Genomic DNA, 23,993 nt, shown 5'->3' with positions numbered 1-23,993 from the left:
TTCTAAACAATACTAACCTGTAAGTTGATTATCTGCATAGGTTGTCTGGAAGAGATCGGTTTATGGTCAAGTTTGCGCGTTCACCGCCAAAAAGTTGCCGTTTGTCGTATCCCGCTGTTTCGAGAGCACTCCCCTAACTGCCTCAGCCAATATCGGAATCCTTGGTGTCGACATATCGAGCGAAGTCCAGTTCCGTGGTCATTTAGAGGGTAAGGCTAAATTAGCCTCGAAGAAGCTTGGTGTGCTCAATAGATCGAGACGGTATTTCACTCCAGCCCATCGTCTGCAACTTTACAAGGCGCAGGTTCGGCCTCATATGGAATACTGTTCTCATCTTTGGGCAGGTGCGCCCCAGTACCAGCTTCTCCCTCTGGACCGCATTGAACGGAGAGCAGCTCGAATCGTTGACTGCCAGGACATTTCGGATCGGCTTGACCCCTTGGCGCTGCGTAGAGATGTATCCTCACTGTGCATCTTCTATCGCATGTATCACGGGGAGTGCTCCGAAGAATTATCCGGACTTATTCCTGCCGCCACTTTTCGCCACCGATCTACCCGACAGCACTTCCACCCCCATCACTTAGATGGTTGGCAGTCCACAACAGTACGTTTTTCTAGAAACTTCCTGCCCCGTACAACTAAACTGTGGAATGGACTGTCGTCTGCGGTGTTTCCGGACGGATACGACCTGCAAGCTTTCAAGAGCGTATCTTTATCTTAAAGGCCGGCAACGCACCTGTAACGCCCCTGGGTCTGCGGGTGTCTATGGGCGACGGTAATCACTTACCATCAGGTGGCTTACAAACACCTGGCGGCTTGGTGACTGTAATTGAACCGCCACCGGTGCAGACGGAGAAGATGGTGAAATGTCTGCACGTGAAAAAAGAGGTTGTCCGGCTTGCAGAAATTTATATAAGTTACCGTTCCTTGTGTGAAATTAGAAAATGTAAATAAAACAGCTCCCTCTCAATTGACACAATTTATTTTTATCTCGTATGCTCGTATATAGTTAACAATTACGATATTATAATAACTACTGTAATAGTGCCAATCTCAAGGGATTCAGGGTCGTTAATTAGGTTCGGTTTGGTGAATATTATCGCCACTACAAATTTCTTAAAACTCAGCCTAAATATTAAAAGACTCTACTAGTTAAGATAACTGCGCGATGTCAGGTCGGAAAGACTCCTACTTGAAGGATGGAAAAGTGGGTACCTTGGAAGCCATGCGGTTATAAGCCGTTACCCTGAACGTTCCTCTCTTCTTCCGGGGTCCAACGGGTCTCGCACACTTTTAGGTTACAAGCAGCGTCCTCCACGGCCTCAAGCGCGCAGTGCCAGATGAAGCTCTTGCATCTCTTTGACAGGTAAGCGTTCAAACTCTTGCAGAGACAGAGGTTTGATGACAAGGAGGAAATGCGAAGAGATCAGCAGTTCAGAAAGGAGTAATAATTATAGAAATCAATATGAAATATTGAAATATCTAAAATATGAAATGTAAAATCGTAAAATATGAAATTTGAAATACGAAATTTGAAATCCCGCATCTGAAACGAAAAATACACTGTCAGCATCACATGTGGAACGTGGCATTAGGTTATGAAAAACCCCGCAATGGGAAAGAAATACTTACGAAGGCTGTTCACTAATTTGAGCTTCGCTCGCAGCCCTCAGCAACCCAATACCCTCATCCGAATAGAATTTAGGGAATTTCTGAAAGAAACCATCACATAAAATACCACGTACTGGAATACGAAAAATATCAATCACGAAAAATAAATAAATTCTCCGACGGGAACTTACCTCATGTGTGATTATTTTAAATTATATTATGAAATTATCGCGGATGCATTCTGCAACACACGATTTAAAACACAGGGGATTACATCCCCGAAAATAATAAAATTGCGGTTGCGCAAGATCGACCAAAATTCCAAAGTGATTTGACAGCTCAACTGACAGCCTGCGAGTCATTGACATCGCAAGACGTTTCGTTTCGCCGCTTAGGTAAAAAGCAAATACTAATAAAAACCATGATGAAAACAATCTCCTGAACACTGAAAATATTCTATTAAAAAATAGAATAATCAAAACAAAAACATTAGGAAATGTTTCAATAAAATATTTTTGAATTGACTGAGCAAAAAGCGCCATCTATTGCAAATTAATTCAATATCACGCCAATAGATGTCGCTAGTGGTATCCTAAATCCAAATATCGAGAAGAAATATCAATTTGTGAAAACAGCCAAAACTGCAACGCTACAATACCCTCCCCCCTAGACATTCGCACGGAGAAAGAATCTGAGCTGCCCTCAGCGAACTACAAACTGAAAAAGAAAAAAAAAGTGTCTAAACGCAGAAAGACCTCAAAAAGAAAACATTCCAGCAGATCTTCAACTAAAAAAAAAAATCTAGAAAACAAACAACGAGTTGTAGGGTATGCTGACATAACAGGAACAAAAACAAACTGACTTTTCACTAAGCAGAACAAACCAGATGAAAACCAACTACCAGGACTGATGTTCTTCAAACCTAAAACAATCTCTGCTGTCCGAGCATAAATAAAACCCAACACTAACATACAATCATCTTTCATACCTCTCTTTCATACCTGTAAGCATCAGTTTCAAATTACACTGCTTGCCACCTGCATTCAAAATTCCCCATAGAGTCCCAACTGTGAACCAGTGGTACTCGAATCCCCAGTAACGTTGTAAGGCTATTTCGGCCATTACGAACATATTTTCTGGAATAGCCATCCAGTGGGCCCTAGGGAAAGTGTATATTTCAACACATGTCGTCCCTAGAAAAAATGTCTGGGTTATAAAAACCACAGAACAAAAATGTCGCTGGCCACAATATAAATTGGACGTCATCGCAACAAAACACAAAACACAGGGAATAGTGCATAAAAGCACATGATGTCATCCCTGGAAAAGACAAAACAAACGAGGCATGTATATAGGAGATACATAGCACTCACACAAAACAAAACAAAAACACAGAGATAAAATCTCTGGAAAAAAAAAAATATCTGAACTTTCAAGTTACAGATAAAGCACCGAGGCAAAACTGTAGCAGATACCCGACAACTCGATTGTGTCCAAAAAAAAATTTTGCTAAAAGAATCTATCGTTAATAAATTCCTAACAGAAAACTACACAATACGATTGTGTCCAAAAAAAATTTGCTATAAAAGAATCTATTAAATTCCCAACAGAAAAACTACACAATACGATTGTGTCCAAAAAAAAAAAAACTAAAAACTGAACTCATAAGTTAGTTACCAAAGTAAAGTACCTACCTACCCAGAAAAAAGAAAAATCCTAAGTCCTGCGACTGATAACCTTGGCATAACCACAGTATAACCATAATTTAAAAAAAAAACTTCCTCGAAGAAGGTAGCATAATAAAAATTATTTTTGAAAAAAAAAAACTAAGTGGCAAAAATATTTTCCAAAAGTTAAGTTGCAAAAATTATTATTACCATTTATACAAATTTAAGAGAGTGGCACTTTACTAAAATTAATAACTTTTAATTGTTATCAAAATCAAAACAATAATCAATTAAGTTACTCCCGTATAAAAATTAACAAGTTAGTAAGTGTACCCACAAACAACTCACTAACCAGTAATAACATTATGGCATTAAGTACCAAACATTAAGATACACTGCAGTATAATGCCTAAATAACTAATAGGAATATCTGCCATAAGTTATCAAAATTAAGCCAAATTAAATTAATTAAAGGTTATAATATTATGCTAACTAACATTATGTAATACAAAATAATGTGTACTAGGCAACATGAAATTAAAGTTATATGTCCATAGTGACATAAAAGCAATTTGTTACCTTAGTACATAAACAATATTAAAGTTATCAGTTAGCATTATGTAACAAAATATCCGGGTAGGTACTTTAAAATACATTAATATGTACTTACTTATTATGAGTACAAATACATAAACACTAAAATTAAAACTAAAACTGTGTTTGTCTTGTATGAAAAAACAAAATAATTAAAGTAAGTAACTAAAAGTTATAAGCTATAAAGCCCAAAAGCAGTGTAGGTATAAAATAAATATAACCTAACAAAAAAATGTTACTTACTTGTCCCAACATAATATACAAAATAAGAGTTGCAACACAAAAAATATGTAACCTAACATCATGTAAACTAACCTCATATAGAGTAGTACGCTCTGTTATAATGGTTAACATAATAATATGTAAAAGTTGACAACCTAAAAAAAAAATATGTGGGCATCACAAATAAAATAAATTACAAAAAAACAAGACAAACAACAGCACACACATGAGAGATTCCCCAATAAAAAAATATTTTACAATAAAATAGAAGTGATACTTCATAAAAAATAATGTGGCAATAATAAACAACAAAAGATGGGCGCCACTGCAAGAAAGGATTTTTTCCTGGCGGCTTGGTGACTGTAATTGAACCGCCACCGGTGCAGACGGAGAAGATGGTGAAATGTCTGCACGTGAAAAAAGAGGTTGTCCGGCTTGCAGAAATTTATATAAGTTACCGTTCCTTGTGTGAAATTAGAAAATGTAAATAAAACAGCTCCCTCTCAATTGACACAATTTATTTTTATCTCGTATGCTCGTATATAGTTAACAATTACGATATTATAATAACTACTGTAATAGTGCCAATCTCAAGGGATTCAGGGTCGTTAATTAGGTTCGGTTTGGTGAATATTATCGCCACTACAAATTTCTTAAAACTCAGCCTAAATATTAAAAGACTCTACTAGTTAAGATAACTGCGCGATGTCAGGTCGGAAAGACTCCTACTTGAAGGATGGAAAAGTGGGTACCTTGGAAGCCATGCGGTTATAAGCCGTTACCCTGAACGTTCCTCTCTTCTTCCGGGGTCCAACGGGTCTCGCACACTTTTAGGTTACAAGCAGCGTCCTCCACGGCCTCAAGCGCGCAGTGCCAGATGAAGCTCTTGCATCTCTTTGACAGGTAAGCGTTCAAACTCTTGCAGAGACAGAGGTTTGATGACAAGGAGGAAATGCGAAGAGATCAGCAGTTCAGAAAGGAGTAATAATTATAGAAATCAATATGAAATATTGAAATATCTAAAATATGAAATGTAAAATCGTAAAATATGAAATTTGAAATACGAAATTTGAAATCCCGCATCTGAAACGAAAAATACACTGTCAGCATCACATGTGGAACGTGGCATTAGGTTATGAAAAACCCCGCAATGGGAAAGAAATACTTACGAAGGCTGTTCACTAATTTGAGCTTCGCTCGCAGCCCTCAGCAACCCAATACCCTCATCCGAATAGAATTTAGGGAATTTCTGAAAGAAACCATCACATAAAATACCACGTACTGGAATACGAAAAATATCAATCACGAAAAATAAATAAATTCTCCGACGGGAACTTACCTCATGTGTGATTATTTTAAATTATATTATGAAATTATCGCGGATGCATTCTGCAACACACGATTTAAAACACAGGGGATTACATCCCCGAAAATAATAAAATTGCGGTTGCGCAAGATCGACCAAAATTCCAAAGTGATTTGACAGCTCAACTGACAGCCTGCGAGTCATTGACATCGCAAGACGTTTCGTTTCGCCGCTTAGGTAAAAAGCAAATACTAATAAAAACCATGATGAAAACAATCTCCTGAACACTGAAAATATTCTATTAAAAAATAGAATAATCAAAACAAAAACATTAGGAAATGTTTCAATAAAATATTTTTGAATTGACTGAGCAAAAAGCGCCATCTATTGCAAATTAATTCAATATCACGCCAATAGATGTCGCTAGTGGTATCCTAAATCCAAATATCGAGAAGAAATATCAATTTGTGAAAACAGCCAAAACTGCAACGCTACAATCCGTCTGCTCGCTTGCCTCCTATCACATAAAAAAAAAAAAAAAAAAAAAAGCGAAAAGCCTTAGTTGTGCTGTCTCTTTTGTGTACTTATTTCTTTCTTTTCTTGTTTTGTGTGGAGTATAATAAAGTTTTAATTATCTTATCTTGATCCAGCTTGCAGAGAACAAATTACATAAAGTGACTCTACCTATGTAGTATTGCTGTGTCATAGCAGTGCCTCTCTTTGAGTATCCACAGAAGACCAGCGTCGTGGTTTCCCTTACGACACCTCGGCATGATGCTGAGTGGATTCCGTTTCGGTGACACGCACATTACCTAATAACTACTCTATTTAGTTCTATTTTCATTTTTCTGATGTTGTTTTGTGTCGCTGAATAAAATATTTCATTTTCATTTTCTATGTTTTTTTATGCATAACAAGGCAGGTATTTGACCACAATCGCACCTGATGTTAAGTGGGATGCAGTCTAGGATGGTACATTATGCCCTGCCGTGCCATGTTACGCCCTACAACTACATGCGTGGTGCGTTCCGAAGATAAAATAAATTGTTAGCTCACCTTTTCGTATTAGTAAGCTGGTGACCCTCCTGAGGGCTTCCCTCGGGGACTTCTGGAAGAACTTGGGCGTGAGGTTGGGCGGCAGCGTCAGGGGTTTGCGGGAGCCCGGGCCCTCCCAAGGCGCCGGGTGCTCCGCCGTCGTCTTTGAGGCCGTTAGTCTGTCCAGGTGCTCGATAGAAGCCGGCCTGTATGTAAGTAATGCGAGCTGTTAATGGCAGTGTCATAAGAACTTTAGAGCAGATCTGTATTTGTAAATTAAAGCTTTAACTTAAAATTAGTTGAATAGTTAAAGGAACGAAGAAGAGTTCGGTAAAATGATGCCAATTTCACCACGCGGTTATTTTAAACTATTTCACTATTCATGCAGATAGTTACTGTAAGATAATAAATAAGAGAAAGACGTTAGTAATGTAAGGGTAAAATAGACGTAAGTCTGAAGAGAACCTTCTCCCATTAAGTTATAAATTATTTCATCCAACTATGTAGTTTTACCTACCTCGCGCTTAAATTTTAAAATCAGCCGGTAGACGACCTTGACGGGAAGGGCATTTTCTTATCATGTAATCCAGCGCATACTCGTAGGTTAATAACATCGCACACTTGTTCACTCCACAAGTTTAGGATGGATGGTTCGTTCATTTTTGCTTGTGCAGTGTTGCAGTGGCCAATCCACTGGGGTAAAGGTACTACTCGTACTTATCCGGTGTCGTTGTCGAGGGTACTAGTCGTAGAAGGTCAGCGGCCGTATCTACATACGCCCGGCGAAGCGGTGCATGAACTAGTGGCGGCGGCTTGTGGCCAATCAATCTACTGGGGTAAAGGTATACTGACCGGTGTCGTTGTCGAGGGTACCAGCCGCGTGGAGGTCCGCCTAGCCGCAGCAAGTCAGCGCCTGTGCATACGCCCGGCGAAGCGCCCATGAGCGATCCGCGCCCGTAACCTCCGAGAGTCGCACTGCTCCCTGTTCGACAAATGGCACAAATCACATTCCATTCATCTTTATTTTAGTTTAGACTGACCATAAGTTGCAATTAGCCATGATAGCCTAATGGTGAAGGGGTCGGACTGTCCGACTCGACATACGAGAATGCGGGTTCGAGCCCGTCGCCGCTCGACTATTGTGGTGAGCCCCACTTGTAACATAAGTAAGTATAAGGGGTTAACTCTTGAGGTTCATAAATTCTCGAATGCGACTCAAGTGATTTACTCTTCGGGAGCAAGGTGAATGCAGGCAGCGCACAACAAGAAAATGTCCAAAAAATCTGCATTCAACCTAACTGAAACTGGAAACGAAAACATTCTGTATGTTCAGGTTTTTTAAATGCTGTTTGCAATTTTATGTCATGACAATTACATTTCATCCTCTATTCGATTGTACTATCTGGGAATTCTCAGAAACAACAAATAACGAACGAATTCATATATCCTATTATTATAACAACAATTTATTATTTTACGTGGTTCATGCATTTTTTCATATTGAAAAATATAATGCATACGCCTATATCGCGATAAAACGTCATATCAGTACCTGAATAAAGCCAGGATTCAGATTATCGATGCTAAGCTGTTCGCTGATAACACAGAATTTATATTTTTATAAAGATTATTTAGCTAATATGAGAATGAAGATAAGTATTTTTAGTGCATAATTTTATTGTACCTAGAGTACCTACTTAGGTAGAGACGAACCGTTGACCGACAAACGTTCGTATTTTTTATACAGATTTGCGTTGCAAAAACTTTACCATAATATTTAGAGCAACGTCGTCTGTACGCATTCGTTTTGCAATGCCTGCTAAGAATTAGTTCCACTTCAAATCGCTACTTTATGCACTTACCATTGCTGTGTATGTAGGTAATCGAATATCCATGTCCCTAGCCAAGTTATGATTTTGTTTTTTTTTCAGAAGGAATACTCGGAGAACATAAAAAAGCTGCACTAGGTACTATACTTAAACTTAGTCCACAGTCTTCTGAACAGTTTTATCTCTGTTACTGTACAGTACGCAACTTCGTGCTCGTAAAAATAGCTTGAAACCATTTTCTTTGATGTAATCTCCTATTGGTCATAGTGTGGTGCTGGTGGTGGTACTTAAAGCCTCCCTACCCTTATTATATGGTCTATCCAGCACAATCATATTAAGGACAATGACCAAAAATGTAAGGAGTGTGGTCCAAATGTCCACCACTAACGAGACCTAAGTACCTATGTAGTAAAATAGTCTACTAAATACTGATTCATTATAACCAAACCGCAATTAATAAATAAATAAATAAATATAAATAAATATCCTTAGACATTCTACACTGCGCTTCTAGTCCCAAACTAAGCAAAGCTTGTACTATGGGTACTAGACAACGGATATAAACATACTTAAATACTTTTTTTTTTGTAAATACATACTTATTATACATAGAAAACACCCAGTCCAATACAAACAAATATGTTCATGCACACAAATGTTTGTACTGTGCGGGAATCGAACCCGCTACCTCCGGAATAGTAGTCCGTTTCGAACCACTACACCAAACGGCCGACAAGTAAAAATATGCTGTCAGTAAAAAGTTATGACTGAATGAAAAGTCATGTTTTTTACCTTTTCATCCGAAAAATGTTCTTGATATCATTCTATCCATCGCACATTTTAGACTAATCTATGCATGTTATATCATGTCGCTTAGTGTGCCGTGTTAGGTGTCTCGCTAAAAGAAAAAAAAAATAGCTCAGAAGAAAGACAACAATATTGGAATACTTGGTATAATGCGAAAGGGGTAAAATAGTCTTATTTCCAACTGGCGCGGGGTTATAGATGAATTATACTAGCTGTGCCTACAAGTACGACTACGACTTTGTACGTACTACGACTTTGTACGCGTGAAAATAGTTTGAATAATATTTCCCATTTTTACAACATTTGTCTTTACTGCTCCTCCCCTATTGGTTGTAGGGTGATGTTATATAACCTAAAACCATCCTGGATAAATGGGCTATCCATAATAAAAACAAATTTTCAAATCGGACCAGTAGTTCCTGTCCTGAGGTTAGCGCGTAAACTACTACAATTTTCCATACAGTCATAACTTTTTACTGACAGCTTATTTTTTTTTGTCCCATACTGAAAGTTAATCTCTATTTATTTATTTATTTATTTAATGAAAGAAACATACAGCTTTTATATTACATATAGGTACAGGAAAAAGTTTAGTTTATTCATAAGCCAAAAAAGTTTCCAATGTTAATTTGTCAATAGCGAAGACATATTATAAAAAGTTTCGTAGTAATTTAACTAGGTAAGGTTTCGTTCATCAGAAACAAGATAATCCCACTTAAACGTGGTCAACCTTCTTAACATGTGAAGTAAAAACACGCAGAGAACAATTGAATATATCAATGTGACTGTATCGAACATTATGTGTGTTGCAAGCACGAACAAGAAATCTATTCTTTGAATAATTAGTTCTACAAATAGGAACAGAGAAAACTGCATTGGAGCGGGCACTGAGCCTGGGGCACCTGAATGACACTCGGCTGAGAAGAAAGGATGAATCTATGTAGTCATTTAAAATTTTAAACAAAAATACTTGATCCCTATGTTCACGTCTTAATTCTAATGACTGAAGCTGCGCTGAATGATCCCTAAACAAGTATTTAAGTCTTTTTAAGAATTTGTTTTGTATCCTTTCCATCTGATCAATATAAGTGGCATAAATTGGGTTCCATACTGTTGATGCATATTCGAGATGACTTCTTACTAAGGAGTTATACAACATTATATAGGTGTTTATATTTTTAAAATCTTTACATTGACGAAAGACAAAACCCAACATTTTATAAGATTTCGCAGTAACTCTATCAATATGAGACGCCAAGTTAAGTTCATTATCTAGATATACTCCCAGGTCTCTCACCTCGGCCACACTTTTAATCAGAATGTTATTAAATGTATAATTATAATTAATCGGACGTTTTTTGCGTGAAAAGGTAATAGTATGACATTTATCAATATTTAATTTTAGATTATTAGCTGAGCAATAATCATAAAAATTATTCAAATCGTTTTGAAATAGTAATGATTCTTCAACAGATTTAATAAATGTAAAAATTTTAGTATCGTCGGCGTATAATAATGCTTTGGAATGAAGAAAACAATTCATGACGTCATTAATAAATATATTAAAGAGAAGAGGGCCGAGATGAGAGCCCTGAGGCACGCCAAACACGTATTTAATGGACTATAAGCCAATATAGGTCTCATTAGTGGTGGACATTTGGACCACTTTTGGTCATTGTCCTTTATTAAACAAATGCAAAATGCATGAAACTTGTGTTTGTTTGACCCTTTGGATTGTTTATTTATAAGTGTTGCAATGCATAAATGCAAAGCGTACCTTAATTATGACTTTTACGAATATCAATTACCTACTTAAATTCGTAAAAACAGTGAATCGTATTCATGATTATTTGCACGTCAACAAAGGAGGCCGTGAACATTGTGCCCCGTATTGTATCTGAGTATTTCTCAAAAAAAATGTACATTTTGAAAAAAAAAAGTGTGCTTTGAAACAGTTCAAAAGTTTTATATTTATAAATCATCACACAAAAAAACACACACACAATTTTGAAGGATGAATATTAATCTTTAAGATAACGAAGAATTATAGCTATAATCCTACTTATTACCAAATATTTAGATATTTTAAAAATAGTCCTTTTTTACCTTTCATACAAAAACCTGTTTGCCACCCTAGCTTTTTCATGTATTTTTGTTTCATAAAATGCGATACGTAACTAAATTATTGAAAATTTCTTTGTATTATCATTCTACAGTAATCACAGTTTCTGTATCAAATTGATTTTCTATGGGGTGTCATAATGAATTGGCAATTTAAAGCAAAAAAACAAAATGAGTCGCTCTCATTTACTATTTCGTTATTTACTCTTTAGTTACGATTTATTTCTACTTTCCCATGGTTTCTGAACAATTCCGTATTTATTTTACACGGACAACAATAGCTGCACTCTGAATGGCTGTTGGCCTGACGTCTCCGCCATAACATCTATCGCGAAAATTAGTGAAAACGTGTGTGTTTTGTGGGATTACTTTTTCGTAACAGGCAGTAAAATCAGCGATTTTATATAGAACGGTAAGTCTTCATTTAACCATTTTTTGTAATACGTGTGGTACGAACATTTAGTAAGCTTTTATATTTGCTGTAACAAATTTTATCAAAAAAATACTTGTTTCTGATCTCATTTTGTCTAATATTTCGTTACGTTTTTTGCGAATTTCGTTACGTTACGAAAAAGTACAACATAATGCTGAGTGTATACTGTTATTACCTGACTAAGCATAGTAATATTCACTACTTAATTAAGTAATTTCAAAAAATATAGAGCGTTAATAACAAAAGGATTGGATACTATCTGCTTTACAGAAGTGCCACCAGCAAAAAATTATCAAATCATTTAGATTACGTTTTTATGTGATTATTTCTTTTGTTTTTTTAGGAATGCCGCCAAAAACCAATGCCGAAAGGCAAAAAGCTTACAGAGAACGACTCAAAATGGATAAACATGATGGAACAAAAATAATTTTATTAAAATTAGTATGAATGATTACTCCCTTATTTTATTTCTAACCCTTTAATATTACCCCGTATTTGGGTGCATACTTACAAATATTTCGAATTGAATAAATAAAGAGCATTCACAATATTTCGCCAATGTATAACAAGCCTTATGGCCTTACTATTTCGTTACTACCGTTTCGTTACGTACATTTTTTTTGAGAAATACTCATCTGTGAGACACTAATCGGCAAGTGCTCGGGTCTCTACTTTCGTATAAATACTTAGCTATTGAAAATAATCATGCCTCTTAGTTTCCTCTGCAGGAGGATGACCCTCTCAAAACCAGAGGCAAATGCAATATTTGTAGCCTGAAATGCCTGATTATAGCATTTGGGGAGAATACGATACCGTAGCAATAGGGTTTCCTATTTGGTAGAGTTGTTCTATTTGGATGTTTGAAAGTATTTGACACGAAACAACACGGATTACACGGATAAAAACATTCTGGAGAACCTACTACCCTCAGTATTAAATTCTTTAATAAATTACCACAAACTGTTGTAGAACTACCCATTCATAAATTCAAAGCACATATTAAAAGTACCATGAAAAAGGGCTACTATAAAGTCGATGATTATTTAAAAGATAAAAATGTTTGGGATGCGTTACTGCCTAGCTCGCATAAATATTTATAACTTTGTACATTTGAAAGCTTGTAAACCTTTGAAAAAGAGGCTGACAATAGTGACTGAGTTTCTTGCGCTGCTTCTTCTCAGCACTGGCCCATTTATTTATTGTCCTGAAGCAGTGGTAGGGTTAATACTGGGACGTGTAAAAGTGCTTTTTTTAAGCCTATTTACAGAAATAAATGAGTTTTACTGAGTTTTTACTGAGTTTTTTACTACAAAGAGAGCCTCAAACAGAAAAAGTTGTTGAAAGTGCTAATCTCGATTTAATCACGGTATGTCTATAGTTATTACTATTTTTGCACTTAATTGAGTTTAAAATGACATCACCTGATGCGATTGCGGTCGAATATCGCGAGTCGCGAGGAATTTGGAGTTATTCGTCATCTCGCACCTCTAAAGATGCTAGTTGGCACCTTCTGTTTTTTATGTCATCAACTCGCACCTTTTTGAAATCTGACGTGTTTATGTATAGTCATCTACAAAAATGTTTTAATAAATGACTTAAAGGAATGTGTAAGCCACTTGCAATGAGTTGAGTTTAATAATAAAACAAAATGTACTTTTCAGATAGGTTTATATTCTAAATCAACATGCTAATAAATATAAATCGGGAAGAAACAAATTATCAACAACTAGCGGCCGCGTGGACCTCGTTTAATTACTAACGATGATGATAGATGGAGTTTCACGGCTTCCCCCGCATGAATAATTTACGAACGTCAAATTTTTTGTCCAGCGCTGTAGATTTTAACCAGTGACGATAGATGGCGCTTTTTACCCACGTCTTATTTATTTATTGAAATTTAGTTGGTCACATATCGTCATAAATTATAGCCTATATGTTAATCTGGGTTATAAACAATAATACTGTAAATTTTGAACAAAATCCGTTCAGTAGTTTTTGCATGAAAGAGTAACAAACATTCAGACATCATGACATCATCCAAACTTTCGCATTTATAATATTAGTAGGAAGTAGGATATCACAATGTCCTGAGGATACCTAATACCTAGTATGTAAATTGTCTACTAATATTTAAGTAGGTATATTTAAAAATAAAGCTAGATTTCAGCTATTTAGTAATGGCGAATTATAATAAGTCAAGCCGCAGATATTTTTTTTTTGCCACGGCATCTAACCTCAGATTTTATAACTAAGCCACGGGATATTAAAAGGCTTCAAATATATTAATTTGCGTTCTTTTAAATGCCACCTAAATATCCCAAAGAAAGTGTCAAATGAAGAACAACAATTATTATTACCAATTTTACAATTAAGTAACAATTTACATTGTACAGCTTTAACAAACAATAATAAAAAAATTAGTTCAAGCTTGAACTAGAGAACATCAAATCTTATAAAGGATGATGGGCATATTGGGCGTTAAACCAACAGAAACAAAAGGTATACTAAATTAAAGCTCAATACTAGTACTTCATTTCATAGTATGACAACAATCCTGAAATACGCGGGGATACGGAGATAGAGGTCGATGAATATGCAAAGTTTCCATAGTATTTCACATCAAATTAGAGTAATAAAAATATTATTAGGTCAATTAGATTGCTTTTATCGATCATATTGAGAGTATTGTATCATATCTTACTATCGATTCTATCGATTTAGTAAGTATGTATACCGAATAAATCATAATCGATTATTCGATTGAAATAATCGATTATATTGCTGAAAATAAGGAATTGAATTAATAAAATCAAAATAATGATTGTAATGATGGTAATAAATAAAATCGATTAATCGAATTGTTAATCGATAAATCGTTAATTTGGCAATATCGATTAATAATCGATCCGTGATCGATTATGCGACAACACTAAAGCTTAACTGGTAGAAATCCCATTGAAACATGACTGTGTTCATTTCATTTCTCTAAATGGTACCTACGAGTAGGTGTGGTCCTACGCACGTAATGTAGAACATGGACTTATTTTATACAATTTGTTGGCCCCACTCCTTAACTGTTGGACATAATAATTGATAAATAACTTAATGTATCAATGTAGGTATATTAGTTGATTATATTTTTTGTTTGCGCAATAAAACACCTATGACTATTTATACATTATGTCAATTTCCAAGCAAACCCGGGAGTTTTTGGTAGTTATTTATATGAAAAAATGTTTCTGATACTAAGTCCTAACAAATAATAGTAATTACATTTCTGTTGGTTTTACGCCCAGATTCCATAGAAAAGTGCCCATCATCCTTTAGCTTCTGAAATAATACATTCGTATTCTTTTAACATGAAAAATGGCCAGGCAATGAAAATGTACAGAGGGAAATGCTTGGAACATAATTTTTAACATTGTAACTTTGTTTGGATTAGCTAGTTAGGGTATGAACATTATCAAAAGTTCTCCACCGCAGCCTTTGAAGGTCCCATTTTTGGGTTTTTCGCTTATATGTCAAAAACTATCTAAATAAAAAACCAAGCATCCTAGCGATATGAATACTTCTAGAGAATTAAAATTAATTTAATTTGTAAGTCAAGTTTTTGTATCTTAAATCTTGTATAGTTTTCGAGATATCTGCTCTTCAAAGTTTTGTAAAACATAAACATTTTTGCCTTACATTTTCAAATTATGAGGAAATAGTTGCCATAATTTATTATTAGATGACAAGTTTGGGTTAGGGTTAGGACAATGTTGTTTTAATCTACACACAAAATTTAATAAAATTTGAATTTGTGGTTCCTTAAAAATTGTTAGTATGTGTATTGTACACCTTTATCTCCGCCATTAGATTATTATTTGGCTCGCCTACGCACACAGCACGACCTGCCCGCACCACGGTCGGACGCCGAATGCCCCCACCGCTGACTGGGCTGTGACGTATGCGCTCGAGACAAATGTCTATACACTACATCCCTTCCTTGTTTTAATTTGAAATAAATACAATTTATTATTTAATTAACTTTTGAGGCGCTTCTTTATTAGGCGCTTTGTTTTAATCATTTGATCATTATTGCTTCACTGTTTTACTATTTTCAATATCCATAATATTACTATTAGCTTCTGATTAATCACCCTCATTCTGGTCCATCACTTTCCATTGTCCTAGTACTCTTATTTTTTTTTTTTTTTTTTTTTTATAGTTTTGTATGTATTTGAATATCCTCCTATACTTTTAGTTACTGTGTGTAATGTCGCGATTCAAACTCAATTTATTTTCTCTAGTCATATTTTTAACACGCTTTTATTAGGTCGACTTGCAAGTCTTTTAACGATCTATGTAATAAAGTCTAAGAATCTGAATTACACGCACTTCTGATGATACATCATGAAAATTGGCAATTAAATGTACATTTATATGACAATATAATACTATGGTTCCATCGAGCTGATCCGATGATGGGACTAAAAAGTGGCTGATGGAACCTTGGATTGCCTTTTAGTCAACATATCAAGTTTGGCCTCATTAGATTCGTCTTAAGATATTCTGTTTATCTACAAGCGTGTTTTTAGTTTTTTGAAACAATTATTTATGTAAACTTTATCCCCTGGTTTTAACTCGCATTTCTTTTTCTTTTCTCTTCCTATCTGTATATACCTTACATTATTCCTTCATTTCCTTGTCCCTATGCTTTGCCTCCACTGAGTCACTTGAGATGATAGCATAGATATAATACATCATTATGCTATAGACACTACAACCCTTTCCTTGTTTTAAAGAAAATAATTATTTCATGGAATAATAATTTAAATAAAATAAAAATAATCCACTTTAAAGTACCGTATTTAGTAATTAACGTTTTTATGCGATTTCATGCTATCAAAATCTAAAGGTAAGTTGATAGTTGAAAGTGGATAAAATATAGTTGGTAAATGTGTAATTATGCTCTATCACATTTTGTTAGTTTGCAAATTAAGTGCTAGGTCTGCTTGAATTATTCCTTTCAAGGCTGCACTTTACTTTATCCCATAAAACCTCAATTTTAACACCTATCTCTTATGTGGGCACCAGGTTTGAACCAGTAACCCAATATTATTTCCAACTGCTATTATTTTTAGTATAAAAATATATTATTGAGTAAGTGCTCGACCGCTCATACCACAGCACATTCTTTTCAGTCTGGCAACAACGGCGCTCACCAGTTTTATCCCCAAAACGATGTTTTGTGGTCCCTTGTCATTGCACTGTACTAATACAGCGTACACTACAGGACCTTTAACAGTCATCATCAATATTTTATATTCAGGGTTGTAATAATCCCATGGCTCATGGACGTCATGGCTGATGTTGCCGTGGCTGGCCCTGGCGGGCCGCGTTTATTTTATCACAAAAGCATGTTGTCGGCTACCCACAGCTTCTTTAATATCCGTTATATTATACCCTACCCTACTTCTGTCGCAACAGCCCCTTTAATGGCCTCGTGATCGTTGCCAAGTGAGGAATCCATTTTCCTACCTCGCTGACCAGGCCAATAAAACTTTGTAGTTCTGTGATGTTGGTCGGTGCTCCAAAATCATTATTAACTACAATATTTTTTCAGAGGGATGACTCCATGTTCGTGTTCAAGAAACTGAACTTTCGTATTAAGATATTCACAGTTTTCTTTTGACCGACAACATTATCTATAGTAATACTCGTATGTGACAAGTGTAGAATCTCCATCCAGGGTTACCTACATGGAATATTGCAGGAGCACATGTAATTCCATACATCATCAGCATGTTTATGAATGAATAGTCCCTTTCGAGTTATGTATGAGCTCCAGGTGACTATTCAATCTCTCCTCTCTAACTTTAAACAGTGCCTGATTTATTGTGGGAAATGTATGATTTTCTCACTTGATAGCTGAACTTTCTCTACTGATATTATATTATAATACATAATATAATATGCTTACAATTGTGTGCCTGGATGCCGGCGGCGCAGGCCCGGTCTTTCTGGAAATCCTTGGGGGAGGCCCCCGTCCAGCTGTGGACGTCCTTCGGCTGAGACGAACGAACGATATACTTATCTGAATAGCTCCCATTTCCATGCAGATCTAGAGAAATGCCAACCAATGCGCTGATTTCGAAACCCAGTGTCGCGTTAGGAATTCATACACACAAGGTAATCAAAACAAAAACAATACTTCGCGAAGAGTGTGTGTCATGCACAGAATGCACACGATGCATTCAATACGACTATTCGTTGCCATAGTAATGTACGTACATAGCATACAGCACCACTACATACGCAGTCAATTACGAATATTTTTATTTTTTTTGTTTGGTTGTGCTCATTATCCACTCAATGTGCTCAACGTCAGTACTCAACACAATATCAGTAGATACTCATTGTGCGAATAATATTTTGTACTACGCAAGCAATAAGTATAAACTGTTTATTTATACATAAAACGTCAACTTCATGGCACATTGCTGTCGCGAGCAATGTGTTCTGTTTGGCATATTGCTGCGTCACTGGCTATGCCTCCTTGTCACATCTCGCTTTAATTTTTTTTTTGTGATCTGATGATCCGTGATAGGGACCATAGGTGAAAGCCAATTGGATGGACTTTCAAGGCTTCCGTCACTCGCTAAAGGTCACGCGATAAGTAAATATCTATCGCTAGTCATGTGGTTTATTCGTCCAAGGTTGGAACACACAAGTGACAGAAGAAGAGGACGCCTGAGAAGTCGCGCGGCATGCTCCTTACTACGTATTATCTCTTATAAATAGGTATACATAAGCGTTTTAACAATTATACGTATTAATATCAATATTATTTGTATCTCAGAAAGTGACACTTACTAATAATCTGCATTAACCTCCTTTTTATTTCGTGAGATTCAAATATTACCTCAGACAGGAGCAAACTTGCAATGTTTAAAAGTCGTTATAAGCGCATAGATGCTATTCGAAGTTAGCATCATTTGTTCCACCTGTTTTTTTTTTCTTTTTACTATCCCACGTTTTTTATTGCCGCAGTAATTCTGCCAATGTCAAGTGTTTAGGGAGACACATTCATAAATTAGTCTGCTTCAGTACCCCCTATGTTAAAAGTCACAGTTGCGTTGAAAATATAACTGAAACGGAGACTTGTCTCCCCATCACAATCTAACTCTTCCAAAGAATAACATTACTATGAGGTCCCACAGTGCGCGTGGACGCACAGGGTGACACATGAACGAACCAATCACAGAGCTTTATTCAACGCTGTGCGTTAGATTTGCTGCTTAACTTAAGCAGCATCGTTTGTGAATACGGGCGTAAGTCTACTTAGCCGTACTTACTCTTGACAAGAATGATTTTTCCATGGTAGGTACACTGATACAACTAAAAAATTGCAATCAAGTCCTATCTACCCACTTTATGATGTCTTCGCAATTAAATGCCTCACATCACAATTTAATATGTCATTGCACTTGAATGCACCATCGCAATTTAATGCGTCACAGCAATTTAATGCGTCATAGCAATTTAATGCCTCATTGCAATTTAATGCGTAATCGCAATTTAATGCGCCATAGCAATTTAATGCCTCATTGCAATTTAATGCGTCATCGCAATTTAATGCGTCATAGCAATTTAATGCCTCATTGCAATTTAATGCCCCATTGCAATTTAATGAGTCATCGCAATTTAATGCGTCATAGCAATTTAATGCCTCAATGCAATTTAATGCGTCATCGCAATTTAATGCGTCATAACAATTTAATGCCTCATTGCAATTTAATGCTTCATTGCAATTTAATGCCTAATCGCAATTTAATATTCCCTTGGCTGATTTCATCATCACTAAACCTTGTTTGGATAGTGTAGATTTTAATATGTTTTTTTTTTAAATAGAATAGGTATATCGACATTATATTATATTGACTGAACAATATTATTCACTTCAGTATTCAACAGATTGTATTATATAATTAATTATACAATATTCAGTATACTGCTCTTAAGTAACCATTTCAATTTCAGTATTTATCTACTCTAATGTAACAATTTAATGTTCAGAATATACTGCTGTTAACAATTTAATGGTCAGCATATTATTATACTGCTGATAACAATTTAATGTTCTACATTATAATGCTCTTATATGACAATTTAATGTTCAGCATATACTGTTGCTGACAATTTAATATTCAGCATATACTGCTGCTGACAATTTAATGTTCAGTTTATAACAGCTGTTAACAATTTAATGTCCAGCATATACTGCTACTAACAATTTAATGTTCAGTTTATAACTACTGTTAACAATTTAATGTCCAGCATATACTGCTGCTAACAATTTAATGTTCAGTTTATAACTGCTATTAACAATTTAATGTTCAGTTTATAACTACTGTTAACAATTTAATGTCCAGCATAATATACTGCTGCTATCAATTTAATGTTCAGTTTATAACTGCTATTAACAATTTAATGTCCAGCATATACTGCTGCTAACAATTTAATGTCCAGCATATTCTGCTGCTAACAATTTAATGTTCAGTTTATAACTGCTGTTAACAATTTAATGTCCAGCATATACTGCTGCTTACAATTTAATTTTCAGTTTATAACTGCTATTAACAATTTAATGTCCAGCATATTATACTGCTGCTAACAATTTAATGTTCAGTTTATAACTGCTGTTAACAATTTAATGTCCAGTTAACACTTTGTTGGACTGTACAATTTAAGAATTACTTCCCAAAGACACTACTTATTCATATACATTGCCTTTGGGAGCAGTTTCAATTTTAAACGAATCAAAACTATGACGTCTGTAAGCGTTCTGTCGTATCATCCTTTACTACCTGAACGCTCGTGAACGTTACTGTCCATTATTGTGTTAAATTTAATAATTGCTGTTATGTAACAATTTGATGTTTAGTACTGTTCTTATGTGTCCAGTATATAGCTGCTATGTTGCTTCTATAATTTGTGTGCATAGGTTGATGTGTGCGTAGGTTGGTGTTATAGTTTATAAACGTTTCAAAAATAAATGTAAATGTATAATCCTTGCGAATTATTTATTTTGTTAATTCAATTTATTTTATTATGTGATGAGGTAACGACATTTTGCCGTTAGTAAGCACCTTTAGATAGGTAATGGTATTGTGAACATAATCGTTTACATGTTGTAAACTCAAAGTGCCAACAGACAAATCTTCGTATGTTTATTCTAAATATTGATATAACAAGATAATAATCAATAACAGTGAAACGAGTTTTATTTCAAATAAATATTTCCATTAATTCATTTCTCGATTAAAGTAAATAGATAGTACTAACACCTGGGTTATAATTATACACCTACGCTTATGGTAAGTCAATAAATAAATTGCCATAACACTACGATTTATTTTTAATAGTGACTATAGTCACCATACGCCATCGAGCGGAAAAGGTAATTTATTTTATATTAAAATATCACCAACATGTTTATACTAATCTAGATTTGTACAACAATTAGTAATTAAATAATTCATTTCCATGGCATTAACCAATTTTAAGCATAGACAAAATGGGTACTGCTAATTTGGTTTGAGTGTATTGCATCAAACATTTTAATTCAATCAATAATTTAAAAATAAATACCGTTATTGGATAGTGATCGATCCCAGCATTCCTCTAGTTAATTACGTTGCATGTATCTGCTGTATTTTACGTAATAGTATTACTGGATAGGTAATTAAACTTTTGCTGGTAATTTGATTGTTAAAATAGATATTTACCTAGCCCATAACATATTTTATGACTATGTCATAAATTCCTGTCATATTTCTATGCTCAGACCAGATTAACTTTCAGTATAAAATAAATTATTTTAATATTTTACTGATTATTACTTTTCCGCTTATTTTCGTGAGTGTGTTATATTAGCCACTTCTTAATGTAGGTACATGTTACTAACGTAAAATATTAAGAATCGTTTTACTGCAAAACACACACACAACAAAAAGTATTTTCGTTATTTCCGATCGATAAATTAATTTTAAAAACACCATCACTTATCTTTATTATTACAACGGGAATATCACTCTTCACACATTTACACTTTGGTGGCTGAGAAAATATAAAGTAAACACTTCATATTTAAGCACAATCTAAATAGATACTTTGTTTGAACTTAATAATGTTCCGTGAGTTAATTTATAACTTTAACTTATACGTGTACCTACTCACTTCTTTTTTTTTTTTTTTTTATACACTCCTTTTTAATCCTCGTCGCCATTGTATTGTACACCTTTATCTCCGCCATTAGATTATTATTTGGCTCGCCTACGCACACAGCACGACCTGCCCGCACCACGGTCGGACGCCGAATGCCCCCACCGCTGACTGGGCTGTGACGTATGCGCTCGAGACAAATGTCTATACACTACAGTATGGAAATAATCAATTTTCGTAAAATTCTTCTTACAAAACGCTAATTTAATAAGTAAGGAACTAGTATAAATAATTCCTAATAAAAGGCTATTTATTGCAAACAAATAATTTGAATTTGAATATGTAAATAAAATTATCGCTTTGTAGAAGAGAAAAGAGACACGAGTTTCATACATTTCATACAAAAAAAATATGTTTAAATATCCGTTGTTTTTTTTTACTTTGCTTAGTTTGGGACTAGAAGCGTAGCGTAAAATGTTTTAAGGATATTTATTTATTTATTTCATTTTAAAGGAGTAAGAATGGATTTAAGTAGAAAAAATATGTCATTTTCACTTCTTTTCAGTTATTTTACAACGTAAGAAAAACCAGATATTCTACAAAACGAATGTACATTTATTAGTCTAGGTCTTTTAGTTTCGACGTCATTGTTGAACAAGGATACCCCTTCCCAGTGGTTCCATAGCGCGGTTAACATGCGAAAATGCACTGATTCAAAGAGTCCCTTAAAGTTTGATCACTACATGCCCGACACACTGAAAGTTTTTAGTTTCAATTCGTTTTTATTTGACTGTACTTTTGAAAAGGTGCGAGTTGACGAACAAAATAATAGGTAAAATCGGAATTTCCCAACTCGCGCCTGCTAGCGAGTTTGACAGGTGCGAGATGACGAACAACCCGGAATTTGAACCCACGATCTTTTGCCCGGCGACAGTCAGTTATTTTATTTTGAAATAAAATGTATTTAATTACGGTTCGGTAATTAATGTTATGAACCAGGTTTAGAAGTGGCGTCTATACAGGCTGAAGCACAGATTTCTAAATAGTTTAACTAACTTTTTCAAAAATCAATTTACCTATTGATTGTATAGAGTTCATGGTGTTGTTTCTCGGCGGCCCCGTAGAGGAGTTCCTAGGAGGAGTCCTAGGGACGTCGCAGCCTCGTGCGAAGACAGGTGTTTCGGGCAGGCTGGCCGAGGTCTGTAAAGGGCCCCGGCCGGCGGCCGCCGCCTCCCTGTTTTGTCGTTGTAGTGTTCGTCGTCGAGCTCCGCTTGCACCAATATCTGTAATGAAATAACAATTTTATGGGACACCGTTTCAGACAAGCCAAGCTCATTACAAACAGGCCTTAAATAGGCATATAAGGTGTCACATTCAAAAGGAGATTCAAAACAATATTTATTAGGAAACTTTAACCCACTTCATCAATATGTAACATTTCAGATCCGATTGTTATAAGTTGTATCAAAATATTATTAAGTTGTGCACTGTCTTGCTCGGTTTCCTTCCCTAACCAATGTAATGCTCGAATCTGTTAACATTACATTACAGGTTGCGCACTGTACTTAATGCTCGGTTCTTCTCCTTCACTGTAATGCTCGACTTAACGTTACGGCAAATGCTTCAGGTACCTCTATAATATGAAAAGACACGTTTTGTGATAAATACTTAAGTTTAGATTAGTAAAATCGTACCTGTAGGTAATGTTCTTCTATCAGTGGACCCGCTCTTGAAATTATGGTTACTACTTCTCCTATTCTTATTGTAACTTGTTTCCATAGACCGCGTCTTGAGGCTATTCGTAGTGTCGCGATGCGGTGGCACCGCTGGGGGTTCTGAAGGCCTGAAAATTTATTACAACCACTTAGAAATTAATACGCAAAGGAAAAGGCATCCAAGTATTAATCACTTCTATACTTTTCAGGAAATCAAAACTTTCTTTGTGTTTTATTGAAATGTATCTCTAATAGTAATGAGCATGTAGGTGCTAATCTACCATTCATAAATCAGCATCACATCGAGGTCACCAATGTAAGCCAGTCCGGGTAGAGCCACCCTGTATGAACTAAGTAGATTGACTAGGCTGATAAAGATGAATTTGTAAATTTTTAAGCATCTGTGGTCCGAGTTAAATGTTGATAATTTATCAACATTTAACT

The 23,993-nt window shown here is 35.3% G+C and overlaps 1 protein-coding gene across 4 annotated transcripts in view; it reads right to left on the bottom strand.

The window, feature by feature from the left end:
• Nucleotides 1–23,993, bottom strand: part of LOC135087757 (uncharacterized) — a 175,221-nt gene that overhangs the window by 27,233 nt on the left and 123,995 nt on the right. For all 4 annotated transcript variants that reach the window (XM_063982536.1, XM_063982537.1, XM_063982538.1 and 1 more), the window contains 4 exons: nucleotides 23,529–23,677; nucleotides 22,911–23,117; nucleotides 7,288–7,417; nucleotides 6,457–6,641 (listed from right to left, as the gene is read on the bottom strand). In XM_063982536.1, the coding sequence (XP_063838606.1) occupies nucleotides 6,457–6,641; nucleotides 7,288–7,417; nucleotides 22,911–23,117; nucleotides 23,529–23,677 (671 nt within the window). The remainder of the gene's footprint in view (nucleotides 1–6,456; nucleotides 6,642–7,287; nucleotides 7,418–22,910; nucleotides 23,118–23,528; nucleotides 23,678–23,993) is intronic.

This window comes from Ostrinia nubilalis, chromosome 3 (assembly GCF_963855985.1).
Source record: "Ostrinia nubilalis chromosome 3, ilOstNubi1.1, whole genome shotgun sequence".
NCBI classification, from domain to species: Eukaryota; Metazoa; Arthropoda; class Insecta; order Lepidoptera; family Crambidae; genus Ostrinia; species Ostrinia nubilalis.
Note: the sequence above shows the minus strand (reverse complement) of the source record. Positions and strands in the feature narration are given on the sequence as shown.